Source organism: Cucurbita moschata, unplaced genomic scaffold, assembly GCF_002738365.1.
Source record: "Cucurbita moschata cultivar Rifu unplaced genomic scaffold, Cmos_1.0 Cmo_Scf00001, whole genome shotgun sequence".
Classification (NCBI taxonomy): domain Eukaryota; kingdom Viridiplantae; phylum Streptophyta; class Magnoliopsida; order Cucurbitales; family Cucurbitaceae; genus Cucurbita; species Cucurbita moschata.
This window is the reverse complement of record NW_019268517.1, coordinates 56361-73304: the sequence shown is the minus strand read 5'-3', so window position 1 is coordinate 73304 and position 16944 is coordinate 56361. Positions and strand designations below refer to the sequence as shown.

The following is a 16944-nucleotide window of genomic DNA, read 5'->3' as shown; positions in this document are numbered from 1 at the left end:
AGGAATATTCTGTTCCGTTCTCCAACTGATATGAGATCTCCCAGCTTCGATCGGTGGTCAAAACCAACGTCACGTAATTCCTACTCACATAATCAAATAGGATGACGCTACAATAATTCATATTTTGATCAAAGTGGTAGCCTAATGGGATCCATGGCTATGCAACCAAACCCTCTCTATAAATGAGACATGTTTAGCAATGCATTACTCCAAGAACCAAGCACACCATGGGCCTCTTTGGAAAGGTGGAGGCTGATGTAGAAATCACTGCTTCAGCTTCTAAGTTTCATGAAATATTTCACCAAAGGCCTCATCATATTTTCAATTTTTCGACAGGTATAATACATGGCGTTGATCTACTCGAAGGCGAATGGGGCAAAGTCGGGTCCGGAGATATTCACATGGTTTATCATTTTTTCGATGTTTACTTTCTTTACACTATTCTGTAGGACTGTTCATATGACCCGAGAATCCAACAAACTCAGACTACCCAACCTAAACGATAAAAGTTGGGTTGGGTTGTAATTTTTGAAAATCGAAAATTCGGGTCGGTTCGTGGATTGATATGTTTTTTGTTAGGTCAGCCAGATCAACCAACCAACCCAACCAACTCGAAAATATGTTACAACTCATCATATGATCCGAGAATCCAACAAATTCAGACTACCCAACCTAAACGATAAAAGTTGGTTGAAATTTCGAAAATAAAAAATTTGGATCGGTTCGTGGGTTGATTATTTTTTTTTTTGTTAGGTCAGCCTGATCAACCAACCAACCAATCCAATTAGCTCGAAAATATGTTACAACTCATCATATGACTCGAGAATCCAACAAATTCAGACTACCCAACCTAAACGATAAAAGTTGGGTTTGGTTAAAATTTTGAAAATCGAAAATTCAGATCAGTTAGTGGGTTGATATTTTTTTTTGTTACGTCAGCCTGACCAACCAACCAACCCAACTAGCTCGAAAATATGTTACAACTCATCATATGACCCGAGAATCCAACAAACTTAGACTACCCAACCTAAACGTAAAAGTTGGGTTGGGTTGGGTTGAAATTTTCGAAAATCGAAAATTCAAGTTGGTTCGTGGGTTGATACTTTTTTTGTTAGGTCAACCTGACCAACTAACCCAACCAACTCGAAAATATGTTACAACCCAACCCTACATTACACTACTTTTAAGATTATTAGGATATTAAGAATATTTAACGTTTGTAACTGATGTTAATGATACGATCCAATTCGACCCAACTCGAAATAGAAGGTTGAGTTGAATTGGGTTGTGAATTGTATATGGGTTGCTCGGGTTACCAACCCAACTAACTCGAAATTTAGAGTTAGTTGACGAGATTTTTTCAACCCAGCTCGTGTACGGAACAGTAACACGAGTTTAATTTGTAGATGGGAAGGTTGTGGCAAGCAAAGAGATAATTGAAGCGGTTGATGAAGAGAACAATTCGATCACTTTCACAGCCATTGAAGGATGTCTTTTGCAGCAATATAAGAGCTTCAAGTTTAAGCTTCAATGTATCCCAAAGGAGAAGGGAAGCGTTGTTCATTGGACTTTAGAATATGAAAAATTGCACCATGGGATTCCAGACTCCCATGGCTTGCTTCAATTATGTGTTGCTTTGTCCAAAGACATTGATGCTTACCTTATGGAAGACAATGAAGTGGCATGACCACGACCACCGTGTTTCTCCACGCTACGATGTTACATAAATAAATCATGTTTTACTATGTTGTCGATTGTAGGTATGTTTTGCTACGATGTTTGGTCGTGTTTTATGGTAATAATGTTGTCGTTTTATTTATAAATGTTTGGTTATAAATGTTTGCAGCCACTGTACAGCTTCCTAATGTTCTTTCTCGGGTTTGTCATGTGCTTGTTAGCCACTGTACAACTTCTCCATGTTCTTTCTCGGGTTTGCCATGCACTTGCTAGTCACTGTACAGCTTCCCAATGTTCTTTCTCGAGTTTGTCATGTACTTGCTAGCTACTATAAAACTTTCCAATGTTCTTTCTCGACTTTGTCATGCACTTACTAGTCACTGTACAGCTTCCCAATGTTCTTTCTCGAGTTTGTCATGTACTTGCTAGCTACTGAAACTTTCCAATGTTCTTTCTCGAGTTTGTCATGCACTTACTAGCCACTGTACAGTTTCTCAATGTTCTTTCTCGGATTTGTCATGCACTTGCTAGCCACTGTACAGCATCCCAATATTCTTTCTCAGGTTTGTCATGTACTTGCTAGCCACTGTATAGCTTCTCAATGTTCTTTCTCGAGTTTGTCATGCACTTGCTAGTCACGGTACATTTTTTCAATGTTCTTTCTCGGGTTTGTCATGTACTTGCTAACGACTATATAGCTTCCTAATGTTCTTTCTCGAGTTTGTCATGTACTTGCTAATTCTTCCGACAATTATCATTTTGCATGAAAATTATTATTTAAAATAATATTAACTTTTCATAAAATTTGAAAATGAATATCAAACTATATTCAAAATGTTCAGTTTTTTTTTTCCCTTTATTAATTTGAAAGGCATATAAAAAGGATACAAAATAGTTCCAAAAATAAATCTCCTAAATGTAAAATTGGCTATAAAAATCTCTCCCTTAGGGAAAAAATGAAAAAAAAAAAAAAAAAAAAAAACATTCTTTAGAATATCACACTTGGGAACCTGCATAGACCGCTACCTGCCAAAGTTTTGAGACAATATTAGAGACAAGACATGAATTTAGACACAGAAAAGAGAGAATTTTTAACTCACTAGGATCAATAGTTGTCTCTTCAGCTAGTCCATTGAAATAGCAGCTTCCTCCTTGGCTCCTAAACCTCGCCCAATATGAGCTGAAAGCATAGCTTGCATGCCAATGCACTGATACTGGCTCATAACACTCCCTCCCCGGCGTCAGTTCCTCGCATATTCCATCTCCTCCGTTGCACACATCGGTCACTGCTGCCCCGAGCTCCATCAAATCCACCCCTCTCGCTGCCACACACCATAACCTTCCTCTAAATGGCACATTGTTCTCCACCACGGGTATCGGATCGTACTCCACCGATGACTTCCTTCCCGTCAAGTCGATGTCGTAGTTTGGACTCCCGTCCGAGCTCAGTAGCCCCCAATGTCGCTCCGTCCCTGGCCCTGACTTTTGGTTCTCATCGAAGAGAGCAAATATGAACGTCGGTATAACCACCCCTGGTCTCGCTGGTGTCCCAATTGTAGGCTTTGCCATTATCCTCTTTACTAGATTTCGATTATACATTGCCGCGTTGAGGAGATTCGCGCCTAATTATTGATAAATGATTAAATATGTTACAAACTATGATTGATTTAAACTTTTGAGTTGAGTGATATTTTAGCACCTGGCTGTTCGATATCACCGGTGGTTGGCCACCCGGTCTCCGATATCACGAGACGAATATCCGGGTAGCCAAGTTTTGCCATGGCAAATATAAGAGAGTCCAGCATTTCGTCCAAGAGATTAGTATAGACCAACCCACTTCCCCGATCGATCTGTTCAAAGTTTCCATTGAAAAGGGCAAAATCCAAGTTGATATCCATGGGGTTTGCTGACCATGGAAAATATGGATATGCATCCACGAAGAAGAAAGACCTGTCAAGAAATGTAAGTATCAATTTAATCGGGGCCGAAGTAGAACCCATTCCGGACTGGATGGAGAAAGTAGAACCCATTCCGGACTGGATGGAGAAAGTCGAACCTGATTCGAACTGGTTGGAGAATCTCATTTGAACGAGGAAATGAGAGAAGGAATGGGGAGAAACTTTTTTTCGTTAGCTAAAAGGAGACGAGGACAGGGATTATATTCTCCGTCTCCGTCCTCGCTCCCTACCATGCCGAATCCCCACTCCGTCTCACTTCGCTCACTTCTTATAGGTTATCTATTAGCATAAACTAACCTCGTCTCATTCAAGAACTCCAGCAACGGAGCCACCACAGTACGTCGAATATCCGATCTAAACGTCCCAATAGACGGTGGAAACGACGTCTCCAAAACATCCATAGCCACCGGAGTTCCAACTCTAATGATCTGCAAGTTTTGAGCTTTGAGGGACTGCCAAACCCTTCTCATGGCAGGCACAAGGTCAGTCCAAACATGGCGATCCCTATCAGATGCATAGCTCAGAACTTCATTGCCGACAAGAATGAACCGAATCATGGTATCAGGATAAAAGGGAACAACGTTGTTTAGGATCCATTCATCTGATCTTGTCTGGTTGTTGGCAATGTCTGAAATTTCATTGTTGGGTATCATAATGGAGACTTGAAGGTTTGTTCCTGATAAAAGTCTCAAGATTTCATGGTTGGCATCATAAAGCTTCACTCGACCGGCTTTCATGGATTTGATCATTTCAATGGCGAGGCTTGGAGGTGGAAGGTTGCTCCCAAGTTGGCCATAGTTGATACCTATCTTGCTTGAAATCTCTGCGCCTATATGAAGACTCAAAAACTTTACACAAAGTGCAATAAAGAGACTATAAATGGGATTAAATTAAATTTATATACCAAGTCACTTGGGATTATAATGGGTGTTTCGTTCTCCTCCCTAACCAATGTGGGACTCTCACAATCCACCCCCTTCGGGGCCCAGCGTCCTTACTAGCACACCGCCTCGTGTCTACCCCCTTCGGGGAACAACCTCCTTGCTAGCACATTGTCTGGTGTCTGGCTCTGATACCATTTGTAACGGCCCAAGCCCCCGCTAGTAGATATTGTCCTCTTTGGGCTTTCCCTTTCAGGCTTCCCCTCGAGGCTTTAAAATGCGTCTACTAGAGAAAGGTTTCTACACTCTTATAAAGGGTGTTTTGTTCTCCTCTCCAACCAATGTGGGGCTCTCACAGATATGAACTTATTTGAGTTGGGTTTGATTCAAATAAATGAAAACCAACCAAACCCAAAGAATTTATGGTTGCTTTGGGTTGGGTTCATACTTTAATAAAGGTTGTTTGGATTACAAAAAAATGTCTCAACCAGACTCAACTCAACCCATGAACACCCTTACTTAAGAGTTCTGAGGTTCGAACTCCTCACCCGGAAGTGGAGAATCTATTTCAAAAACAAAATTAAAGAGACCCATCAAAGAAAATAAACGTAGGGACTAAAGAGCAAAGTAGAATAAAGTTACGTACCCGAGATGCAAATGAGAGAGAATAGAAGGACGAAATTGAGAGAAAAAGTTGGCATCTCTAGAACTTGTGGTGTTAAACATGGGGGATTATGAGTGGGTTTTGGTGAGCTTTTAAATGGAGAGGGAAGGATGGAAGAGTAAAGATGATGACTAAATAGGAAAGGAAAGTCATATTCTTTTGAAAAATTAAGAACCAACAAGAACACAATATGGCTCAAAGTGACAAAGGGAATGTCGTTTTCTTAAACCAAAAGACAAAGATCATGAATGCTAAAACCAAATTAAAGATGTGAAGGTGAGAGGTTTTCTTTTTGTTCTTTCATTATTTCTTATTATACTAAATGGATCGTACAAATCACGACCAAGAAGTACGGTTCAATTTTTTTGTCACCCTTTTCTTCATTTTTTCTAAACAGGTATCGTTGATCATTTTTCATTATCTATACAGGGATACCATTGATCATGTGAGATCCCATATCAGTTAGAAAGGGGAACGAAGCATTCCTTATAAGAGTGTGGAAGCCTTTTCTTAGTAGACATGTTTTAAAACCGTGAGATTGACGACAATACATAATGAGCCAAAGAGAGCCAAACACTGGGCGGTGTGCCAGCGAGGAGGTTGGGCCTTCAAGCCTCTTTCTCTATTATATTCCTCGTTTATTGTTCAAAATCTAGAATAAAAAATATTTTAAATCATTAAGTTTTAAGTATAAGACTTCAAAACAGACCAAAGACAAGAGATGAAGGGGTACCTTTATGAGTTCATGAAGCCACTTTGTTCATCACAAAAAGCATGGCATGAATCGATTGAGATGTCTTGATTCATATCAATATTGTTCTCCATGCTTCGTTCCTGACATGAGCCACTAGCTAGGCTTGTGGCAGACTTTGAACTGAACCCTCTGTTGGTCCCTATTATCAAAGCAGCAAGTTAGATTTCACCCACATACATAGAATGTCGCCGTGTCTGTGTCGAGTGGTATCCGTTCGAGTGTTCATGGTGGGTGTATAATTTGAAAACATGGTTATCATTTACTTACTCATCGACCCAATAATTGAACGATATGAATCTCGAAACGTGCGAAATCTTGGACCATTCTGATTCTTCTTGGCGAAGCCTGAGCTCATGGCAATTGAAACTGCGCAGTTCTTCCAATTTGGCAAGGCAACCCATAGCTTCTGGAAGCTCTCTCAAATTTCTGCAACTTTCAAGGTGCAAAGTTTCCAATGAGGTAAGATTTCCAAACCACTCTGGTAGAGATTCAATGCCTTGAAAGCCAACAATTTTCAAATGCTTTAAGCCAGTGAGGTGCTGAAGTTCGCCTGGAAGTGTGCTTTCTGCACTGCCAAAGTCTATCAATGCTAGATTTTCAAGAGATTCAAGGTGTAAAAGAGGCCTAAAATCAAACCCTTCCATGAACCCACCAATTGACAAGCTTTTCAGGCAAGTCAGGCAGTGAAATCCTTTCGGCAAGTTCCTCAAGCCAGTGATCGTCAAAGATGAAAGATTCTGCAATGCTTTTATATCCGGGGTCGACGTTAGATCGTGGTAGCCGACAATAGACAATTCAATTACAGACATGTATGATTCTAGCTCTTCAGCTTGATTACTTGTCCATTTTGTGTCATATCCAATCTTGCATTTCAGAAGATCAGTGAGCCACTCAATGGTCGGAAAGGATTTCAAGTGAAGGTAATACCAAACCTTAAACTCCTCGAGAGATGACAGATTACCATATAGCTCCTCAGGCAAACCACTCAGACTGCCTGAGTGTATTATGCCAAGTAGCTTAAATGTCTGCAGAGTGTTCTGCGAAACTGGGTTGTTAACATCGTCGATTTCTAACGTCCTGAGAGTCGAGAAGTAATCAGGAACAATTTCTAATCTCGGACAGTCAAGAATTTTTAACTCTTCAATACAAGGGAAAACCGCAACGTGCAACGGAACTGCTGCCTCATCCCAACGTCCCAGATTCTCCATGTCCAGAAGATCAAATCTTTTCAGCTTTGGAAACAAACTTCTCCCTTCATTTTCATTTCCATAGAACTCAGTCCCTATACTTTTTAAGTTGTGCAATCCAGAAATCTCAAGAACTTTAAGATTACGCAGATGTCCAAATGTCGGGATTCTTCGACACCTGCTACAGTTTTTCAGAGAAATCCTCACTAAATTTTCAACAAAAGTAAGATTTGGAAAGAATTCTCCCATAAAGTTCTCAAGTTTCAAGTATTGGAGATTTTTGTGTGGTTGAAGTCCTTCTAAAACAGCAGTGTCATGATCATCACTAACTTCTCTTTGATCACTCCATAATAGTTTCAATTTGTACACTTTTTCCTTTTTCACCAACTTTGCTGTCATGGCTTCCCCCATGTTTCTGACAAACTCAAGATTATAAAGCCCTAATGTTCCTCTGAGATGGCTCAGATATCCAAGCTCTTCTATATGAGAGCCCTTGTCCATGCCAACAACAAAAAAAGGCAAGGATTGAAGATCAACCAACCTACCTAGATAACAAGGCATGTGCCTATTCGTTGGTCTTTTAATATCCATATAGAAATGTCTCAAGCTGATCAGTTTCCTGAAGTTCTTGGGGGCTTCTCCATGGAAACAACCAAGCCTCAGGGTTTGCAATTTGTAAAGCTTAACAATAGATTTTGGAAGTTCCTTTATCATATTATTTGAAACGTCTAGATACCGTAGATGCTTTAACCTTCCGATCGACGTTGGCAAGCTACGGATTTCACATCGCGATATGTTTAGAACACACAAGCGCTTGAAACTTATAATCTTGTGGCCAAAGACATCTCTGTCCAAGAACAAAGAACGTAAGTTCCGCATACTCCTTATAGAAGGCAAAGGTACATTATTCTCACAACCAATCAAGGATAATTGTCGAATTTGAGAAACGTTGTCATTTAAACCAATAACATCTGAACCGAATGCTGCACATTTTGAGATAGAATATGCAAGATCATGAAGAAGATGATGCATCTTACAGTGAGTGATTTTACCATTCTCATCTTTGACAATATCTTGAAATAAGGAATGAGCTAGTAAGATATTGAAGTACTTGTCTCCTATATCTTCCATGGTTTCATTGCCTGCTTGATCAGAAGGTTGAATGAACCCTTCAGCCATCCAGCATTGGATTAGTTGTTCCTTTTCAAAGTTATATCCCTTTGGAAAATTTGAAAAATAGGCAAAACATTGTTTCAACGACGAGTTCGGCAAATGATCCACGCTTAATCTCAAGATAGACAAGATATCGTTTTCATTTTGTAGCGGATTCATAATCAGGGTTTCCAATGTTGACATCAACAAAGTCTCTCTTCTTGTCTTAAATTGTATGGATCCTCCCACGACTTTTGCAACCAATGGAATGCCTCCAAACTGCTCAGCAAGCACATTCTTCATAACTTCCAGCTCTTGAGTCAGTGGTAGACCATTTGGGGACGCTCTTTCCTTGAATATCGACCAGCATTCATCGTCTGATAACTTAGCTAAACGATAAACGGGAAACGTCTTCACGACTTTTCCAGCTTCTTCACTCCGAGTTGTCACAAGAATTCTATTCCCAACACTATTTGTAATCTTTAGCAAAAGACTCATCAAATTGTTCCACAGTTCAAAATTTTCATTCCATACATCATCCAGCACAAGAAAATACCTCTTCCCTTCCAGCTCCTTTTGTAATCTTCTAAGTATAGCATCCATACTATCCAAACCACTTGGAAAGTTCGTAAGAGATTCCAAAATTGCTCTTAAAATCTTCTTCTCATCAAAACTTGCAGTCACACACACCCAAATTGTTTCATCAAAATGAGCTTCTACAAGCTCATGATTAAAGACTGCTTTAGCCACTGTTGTCTTTCCAAGACCACCCATCCCGACAATAGGAATGACAGAGATCCTGTCGTGTGTGGTAGTGTCAAGAACTATGCTAACTATTCTTGATATATCAACCCCTCTTCCTACAATCTCAAACTCATCAAGAAATGAATCAGTCTCTGGAATTTGCCCATTATTAGCACTCGTTACCCTTTCATTCACTTTAGCAACAACCCCCACAGCACTTGCCTCCACATTAATCTCATTCAAAATTTGGGTAATGGTTTTAATTTTATGAGCCATTTTCAACCTAAACAACAAGGGATTAGAGAATGAAAAGAAATCACATACCATTTTCTTGGGATTTCCATTGACGTCAATTTGGCGCCGAAGATTCTCGTAGGAGAGCTCTTCCATTATAACTTCGGCATCGATGGCTAAACCCTGAAGCTTAGCGGCCCAAATCATGAACGATTCTCGATCGGACTTCGCTTGATCGACATCGCGAAGAATGGCTTTGACGAGGTGCAGAGAGGTGCAGAGCTTGGAGAGCTCCGTCTTAAAATGGCAGGCTAGATGAATTTGCTCGGCTGCAAGACCAAATGCCTTCTTCAGAATCTCCTGCACTGCAAATGTCGAGATGAAACCGGCCATTTCTGCGACTGTTCGGCGATAACTCTGCTGGTTTTCTCACTGGCGTGGAACTGCATTTTCTCCGTCGTGGAAGGAGGAGGACGACTTCAAGTCAGCTTCCAGAACGTCCGTGGAAAAGTCAATAAGAAAAAGAAAAGGTAATTAGTGACTCTAATTAATATTTATGTGCGAGGAAACCACCGGAAATTCACCCATTTTTTAAACTCCCAACAACCAGGAGTTTTCATATTTTTAGAAAAACACGACTCTCCATTGTGATATTGTCCGGTTTTAGGTTCTTTGATTATAAATCCATGATATGATATTATCCACTTTGATATAAGCTCTCATGGCTTTGCTTTGAGCTACCCAAAAAGCCTCATACTAATGAAGATAGTATTTCTTTATTATAAACCCATGATCATTTTCTAAATTAGCCGATGTGGGACTTTCATCATCCAACAAACATTACTTTAGTTGGATGAGTCCAATTAATCGACCAACTTGAAAATAGGGTTGCAATCCAAATCCAACTCAACCCAATCGACCCGAGCTTAAAATCCATTTGTCTATAATATATTTTAAATATATAAATTTGGGAAGTTTTCTAGTTTTTATTTCTTAGGAAATAAGTTGAAGAAATTGGACTTGTGTGGATGGTTAACTCGGCCCAAAAGGATCATTTTTTTGCATTAAGCCCAAATATTAGGCCCTTTAATAGTCCAAAGCCTAAGCCTAGGAAAGATGTGTTTAGAAGAGTTGGGCCTAGGCCCAACAAGCTTTAAACCTACTTAGTTAGGCCCAAATCAAATCTGCCGGGACGATGCACATTTTTGTATAGATAATAACTTTCAATTCTTTTAAGTCTTTCTTAGTCATCCTATTCTCAGTATGACTCTCGAGTCTCGGTTTTTTTATGTACTTCTCATTTACTCGGGTGTTACGGTACCCTTAATTTTTTTTTTCTTTAAAATTCAATTAATTGGACTTTTTGGTACAAAATAAAGAAAGTTATTATTTTTAGGTTAAAAAATTATAAAAATAGCTTCATAATCCAAAAACATCTTTGTCACGTGGTGTCTTGTTTGGTGAGATTTGTCAAAGGTTTCATAAGAATCATCATCAAAATAATGATAATAATAATAGAAAATCACTTTTAATGGAAATTAATAAATAAATAAATAACAATGCTTTTGTCCCCTGGTGGGTACCTTTGTCGCCTCACGGCCACATGTGATTCGACAAAACGGTAATGTTTCGAACCAAATCAATGATTCCCGCTTGTCTTTTTCTAAATTTATTTTTTTTAGAGATCAAACAATAAAAAGAAATTAATATATATATATATATATAATTTTAAAAGATTTCAGTAAAAAATATATATTTAAACCAAAAATTAAAAAAAAATGGTAATTTTTTTTAACTAAATTAATAAAAAATACTCTTTACGTTTTTACCGTCTCATTTTAAAAATTTCAATAATATCTCTAAATTTTTTAAAATTTTAAAAAATAATGAAATATAAATTAAAATAAAATTTTAAGAATATTATGAAATTTTTTAAAATTTAAGAGTATTTTTTAATTAAGTTATTTTTATTAAATTATATATATATATATAATTACCATGGCGGTGGTTAGGTGGTCATGTCGTTGTACGGACAACAAAATCACGCACACGTACGGCTGTACTTCGAGACAAACGTGACCCCTTCGAGAAGACGATTCCACAGTCCCTTCCATACGCTTGGATACACACAATCACTCCTCCACAGCAAAGCGTCAGTGCGGTAGCCTTTGCCCTTTGTAATGGTATGAAATGAAGAAGGTTGAGCACAAGCACATGGAGGGCTACACAGCGTAAGCCGTCGCAGGCGCTAGTTTCTCCTTCACTGTTTACACTGACCGCAAGGCCCGCAACCCCTTTTCTCAAAACCCCACTTCTGGACTTTTCTCCATTGCCCCCTGTTTCCCTTTCCTTTTTTCAACCCTTTCGAAACAAATATAGTGAATTCCCATTTTCCCAAATGAATGATTCTCCCTCTTTTTAATCTCTTCGTTTCGCTTCTTCTTCGGATCTTTTCTCGCTTTCAGAAATGGAGCATCGAGATCAGAGTAAGTAGCCAACTCCCTCTAGAATTTTGGGGTTTGTTCTTGAAATTGGCGGTGAAATCTTGGCTTGCTTGGTGATTTGTGTTCATTTTGGGGTTTATAATGGATTGGGCATTTGGGTTTTTGTGGGTTTTGGAAATTAGTTGTTGGGTTTGTTTTTGATTAAGGGTTTTGTTGGGTTTTGTAGGGCAGGAGAGCCATGGAGTTCATGTTTGCAACAAATGTGGATGGCCCTTTTCTAGCTCTCATCCGAGTGCTAAACGTAGGCGTGCTCACAAGAGGGTTTGTGGAACCATTGAAGGGTTCAAGCTGGTTGAGTCTGAGGCTAATACCCTTTTGACTGTTTCAGATAATGATGGCTATCATAATAGTTCCAGTGAGAACTCTCTTCCATACACTGTATTCTTTATAGTTTTGCTATCTGCACTTTCTTGTTTGTTCTTTGTTGCTTTCTGGGCTTTCAAAGCCTTGTTTGATTGTCTTGAACTTTGGATAAAGAGCAATTCTAGTGCTTGTTGTTAATCTTCTGTGAGTTGTTTAATGGAAACATGGCATCAGTGGTCAACCGGGAGAATTAGCAGGTTGGGTGTTCCTTTATGTTCTTGTTAAATGATTTGTGAAAACTAATGATAAGGATTGAAATAACTTGGGAAATATAGGGATAAAAGTTGAGGTATAGAACAGAGTACGTGAGATCCCACGTCGGTTGAGGAGGAGAATGAAATATTCTTCCTAGCAGACGCGTTTCAGTAGGGTAGCCCGAGAGGGAAAGCCCAAAGAGGACAATATCTGCTAGCGGTGGGTTTGAGTTGTTACAAATGGAATCAGAGCTGGATACCAGGCAATGTGCCAGCAATGAGGCTGAGCCCCGAAGAGAGTGGACACCAGGTGGTATACAAGCAAGGACGCTGGGCCTCGAAGGGGGGTGGATTGGGGGGTCTCACATCGATTGGAGAAGGGAGCAAATGCTAGCGAGGATGCTGGGCTCCGAAGGGGGTGGACTGTGAGAGAACAAAGCATTCTTTATAAGGGTGTAGAAAGCTCTTTCTAGTAGATACGTTTTAAAAACCTTAAGAGAGTCCAAAGAGGACCATGTTTGCTAGCGGTCCAAGTAGGAAAGTTCATAAAAAGTTATGCTATGGATTCTTAAGTTACACTTATTCTCTGTCTTTTTTGCTTGCATTTATCTTTTGTGTTGGAAAAGAGGGGCCTGTGGTAATGAAAGCTGCTGTGCCTTAAGATGTTTTTAATTATGTCAGTAAATGCTGCTAGGTCTAGAAGTCCTGGGAGGCAGTTGCAGTGACAATGGCGTCGATGGAACGAAAACAAAATCGAAGGAATCCGGAGATGAAGTGTTTTCCGATGCTGTTGCAGAGTTTTCAGAGGGCATAGGACCAAACAAATCCATGGGAGATGCTTTGAATTCGGAAAGCATGTCGAAGATGGTGGCCGAGGATGAAATGAATAGCTCCCGAGCTACGAATGACACAGAAGTCTTTGGTAAGTTTAATGTTCGGGACAATTTATCTCGTTCTTTTTCGCTTGTCTGGTCATATTGTTAGCTGTTTATGGTCGGTCAGTTTCGTATGTGTTTCATGGTCTTTCATTGCCATTGTTGGATTGAAGATCCCACATCGGTTGGAGAGGGAAACAAATCATGCTAGCGAGAATGCTGGGTCCCCAAGGGGGGTGGATTGTAAGATCCCACATCAATTGGAGAGGGGAACGAAGCATGTTAGCGAGGACGCTGGGTCCCCAAGGAGGGTGGATTGTGAGATCCCACATCAGTTAAAGAGGGGAACGAAGCATTCCAACGAGGACGCTGGGTCCCCAAGGAGGGGTGGATTGTAAGATCCCACATTGATTGGAGAGGGGAACGAAGCATGCCAGCGAGAACGCTGGGTCCCCAAGGATGGTGGATTGTGAGATCCCACATTAGTTAGAGAGGGGAACGAAGCATCTCAACGAGGACGCTGGGTCCCCAAGGAGGGTGGATTGTGAGATCCCACATCAGTTAGAGAGGGGAACGAAGCATTCCAACAAGGACACTAGGTCCCCAAGGAGGGTGGATTACGAGATCCCACATCAGTTGGAGAGGGGAACAAAGCGTGCCAGTGAAGGTCCTCAAGAGAGGTGGACTGTGAGATCCTATATTGGTTGGAGAGGGAACGAAGCATTCTTTATAAGGGTGTGGAAACATCTCCCTAGTAGACGCATTTTAAAACCGTGAGGCTGACGGCGATACGTAATGGGCCAAAGCGGACAATATCTATTAGCGGTGGGTTTGGACTGTTACAACAATAATGGAAAAGGAAAACTTCTGAATCATTGAAGGGAAGGCTAGATAAACTCGTCGTTCATGCAGCAATGCCGTGCTAAGTTTCGAATAGTGTAACGAGAGCGAAAGAGACCTGTTTTTTTTGCAAAATAAAATGCAATCTCATTTTACTGGTTTCTGTTTGGGAAATCCTGTTCTACTTCATGTTCTTCAAATTATTTTTACAATTTTTGTTGCAGAAACTACTATCCATCAGTCAGGAAGCGAGCAGGAACACGAAATTAATCAAGAACTTTTGAATATCGAGACTGACTCTCGAATTCCGTTGTCGTGTTCTTCAACTGAAAATCAAAAGGTTGAGGATTCGATTGTTGCAGAAACCGCTATCGATCGGTCAGGAAATGTGCAGGAAACCAAAGTTGATCAAGAACTTATGAATCTTGTGACTGATTTAGGAACTCCTCTGTTCATCTCTTCAACTGAGCAGGAAACCAAATTTAATCAAGAACTTGTGGTTCTCCACGACGATCATATGAATACGACTACTGCAAGTGACTTGAACCCGATTGAACCCGAAACTATAGTGCCTCTGCAACAAGAAAAGAACATTCATCGTGCTGAAAACGTGCCTCGATGCTCCTTGCCATCTCCTGATACAAGATATGATGAAAAGAAGAATGAGGGGTTCGGTTCGTTTAAAAACTCGGCAGAAATTGCTGCACCACCGGGAAGAATGGATAATGATAAATCCGAGCCAGTATCGAAGATGGAAGAAACCATTGAAATACCTAAAGAGCCCACTGCACATAATGGAAACGATCTAGAGTCTTGCAGTTGTCACATCTTACTCGAGACCGATGAAATAAAAGAAAGGAATGACAATGTGCCTCCGCCTTCTGTGTCGAGTGACTTAAACGTTGTAGAGCGTCGTGAGGCTTTAGTCGACGATTCAAAGGACCATAAGGATCTTAAGTTAACTGATTATGTTGTACAGGATCGTCATGAAGGAGTCGGTGGTTCGGGAGACAATTTTAAGGATCCCGTTCGTGAGACTTCCCAGGCCGAGCCATTTGATCCAGCCTCGGAAGTAGCTTCTTTTGACACTGGAGTCAAGAATGTGTCTGTTGATGTGAGAGCTGATTGTTCTAGGAATAGCAACGAGGAAGTCGAAGAAATTCCCGTTAAAGAAGTGAATGCAACCGAGATTAAGAGTGAACTCGATGAAAACGAGAAGCACGATAAGAGTCGAAACTTAAGTGATGCTGCAAATTTTGGGATTGATAGTGTTCCATCAGCCTCCTTTTCACCAGAAGTTGAACCAGTGGCCTCTTCCATGCATTCTCTCGATAATCTTTCTGAAAATGTTACCGATGTCGTTTTCGATGAAAACTCAGCTGCACCAACAGGTAATCTAAAGAAACTCGACGACAATGAAGTGGGAAACGGAGGAGTTCTTCGAGCTGATGATGAGAACAAAGCAGGAGCATGTGGAACACATTCAGAGGACATGGCGCAAATTTATATTCCAGAGGAAACGGTTTCAACAGGGATCGATTCCACGATGCTTGAATCTAACACGAACAGCAGAGAGAATAGATGTCGTGCTGTTGCTGAAGAGATAGCAAACGAATCTCCTAGGAAGTTTTCTGGGACCGAAAACGCAGACACAAAAAGTTTCGGAATTAATTTAGTTTCAGATGCTCAGCAAAGTGTAAAAGACGACGATCATGGCGATGATCAGTCATGTCATGTTGCAGGTTTTAGCGCAGTTCAAAACTCGTCCGATGTCGATTCGAACAAAGAAGCGAATTTGGTTTCTGTCAGTAACGAATCTGTCACGGGAAGATCAGACGCTCCTCGGGATGGCAGTGTGAGCCAGCTTGTTGGAGGTGTGAGAATTACTTCTGAAACTTGGCAAGATGATACTGTGAAAACCGACGTAAGACCGCAGCTTACATCATCCCTTCTCGATGCTTCGGTCGATGCGAGTAGTCAAACCGACAGTCTTGAAGGCAACTGGGGGTCTGTCTCAGGTATTCTTATACTTTGATAGTACTTTTTATATCAGAAACTTTCTTGATAATTAGTATATTTCTTGACCATGAGGAACAGTGCTCTCAACTCAGTCAGATTTACCAGCTGTTGTTGATGGCGAAGCAACACTGCAAGCACGAGCCGAAGCAGCGGGAAACAACTCGGAGAGGATGGAAGCTGCAACCAAGAGACAACATTCCGACAGATGTGATTTGTTCGAGCCACCATCTTTTATGACCTTGGTCGAACCTGAAGGTGGAGGAATCCAAAGCACAGGCGCTTCCGAAATCCAGACCGACGAAAACCAACAGCAGCGAAATCCTGCATCTCTGCAGGCTGGGTGGTTTCCCTCGTACACTCACGTTGCAAAGGACTCACCGGGACGAAAGAAGAACGAGGCAGTTATAGCGAAGGTAACAAACTGGAGCACAGGGAAGCCACACACTGCTCTCAAGAACCTTTTGGATGATGCTGCACTCGAAAACAAACAGAAATCATCACCAACACGAAAAGAAAACCTGGCTTCCATGATTCAGAAAGACGAAAATTCGACAGAAAATAGTGTGGTCAACGCAACAGTCGGCTCCGTTACTCGGCCGAGATCGCCTGCCTCACAGTTGGGAAACAGAGAGATTCCAAATGAATGGAACTCTCCTGCAAGGTATCCATCAGACATCCGGAGAGAAAGGAGAAAAGGGAAGCCATATTGGGCTCAATTTGTATGCTGTTCATCAGTGCATTAGTAGTGTAGAGTGTTGCAGAACTGGCTTGAATGTTATTTAGCTGTATGAACTTTTCAGGGTGCTTTGCTTTTTGTGCCATATTCAACATGGCTCAATGAACACAAACTTAGCAGAATTGGATCAAATTGATGCATGAAACTAAAATTTTTGAATAA

General features: G+C 40.7%; 2 protein-coding genes across 7 annotated transcripts; one reads left to right on the top strand and one right to left on the bottom strand.

Annotated features, from left to right (window-relative positions):
- Positions 1-2554: 2554 nt before the first annotated feature.
- On the bottom strand, positions 2555-9772 carry LOC111448824 (probable glucan endo-1,3-beta-glucosidase A6). 5 transcript variants are annotated; one of them, XM_023088609.1, is made up of 6 exons: positions 5914-6021; positions 5163-5832; positions 3933-4464; positions 3377-3627; positions 2778-3299; positions 2555-2703 (listed from the first exon to the last, which is right to left on the bottom strand). In XM_023088609.1, the coding sequence occupies exons 2-6, from the start codon at positions 5215-5217 to the stop codon at positions 2666-2668; spliced, it is 1398 nt and encodes a 465-aa protein (XP_022944377.1). In that variant the 5' UTR covers positions 5218-5832; positions 5914-6021; the 3' UTR covers positions 2555-2665. The 5 variants fall into 5 exon arrangements, with proteins under 5 accessions (XP_022944377.1, XP_022944385.1, XP_022944392.1 ...); XM_023088617.1 differs by lacking the exon at positions 5163-5832; XM_023088624.1 differs by lacking the exons at positions 5163-5832; positions 5914-6021 and adding an exon at positions 4540-4626.
- A 1640-nt stretch (positions 9773-11412) lies between these two features.
- Positions 11413-16914, top strand: LOC111448858. 2 transcript variants are annotated; one of them, XM_023088637.1, is made up of 5 exons: positions 11413-11737; positions 11922-12110; positions 13007-13234; positions 14252-16045; positions 16125-16914. In XM_023088637.1, exons 1-5 carry the CDS (start codon positions 11719-11721, stop codon positions 16787-16789), a joined length of 2895 nt encoding a protein of 964 aa, XP_022944405.1. In that variant the 5' UTR covers positions 11413-11718; the 3' UTR covers positions 16790-16914. The 2 variants fall into 2 exon arrangements, with proteins under 2 accessions (XP_022944405.1, XP_022944414.1); XM_023088646.1 differs by lacking the exon at positions 11413-11737 and having other exon boundaries at positions 12040-12110; positions 12994-13234.
- Positions 16915-16944: the final 30 nt, after the last annotated feature.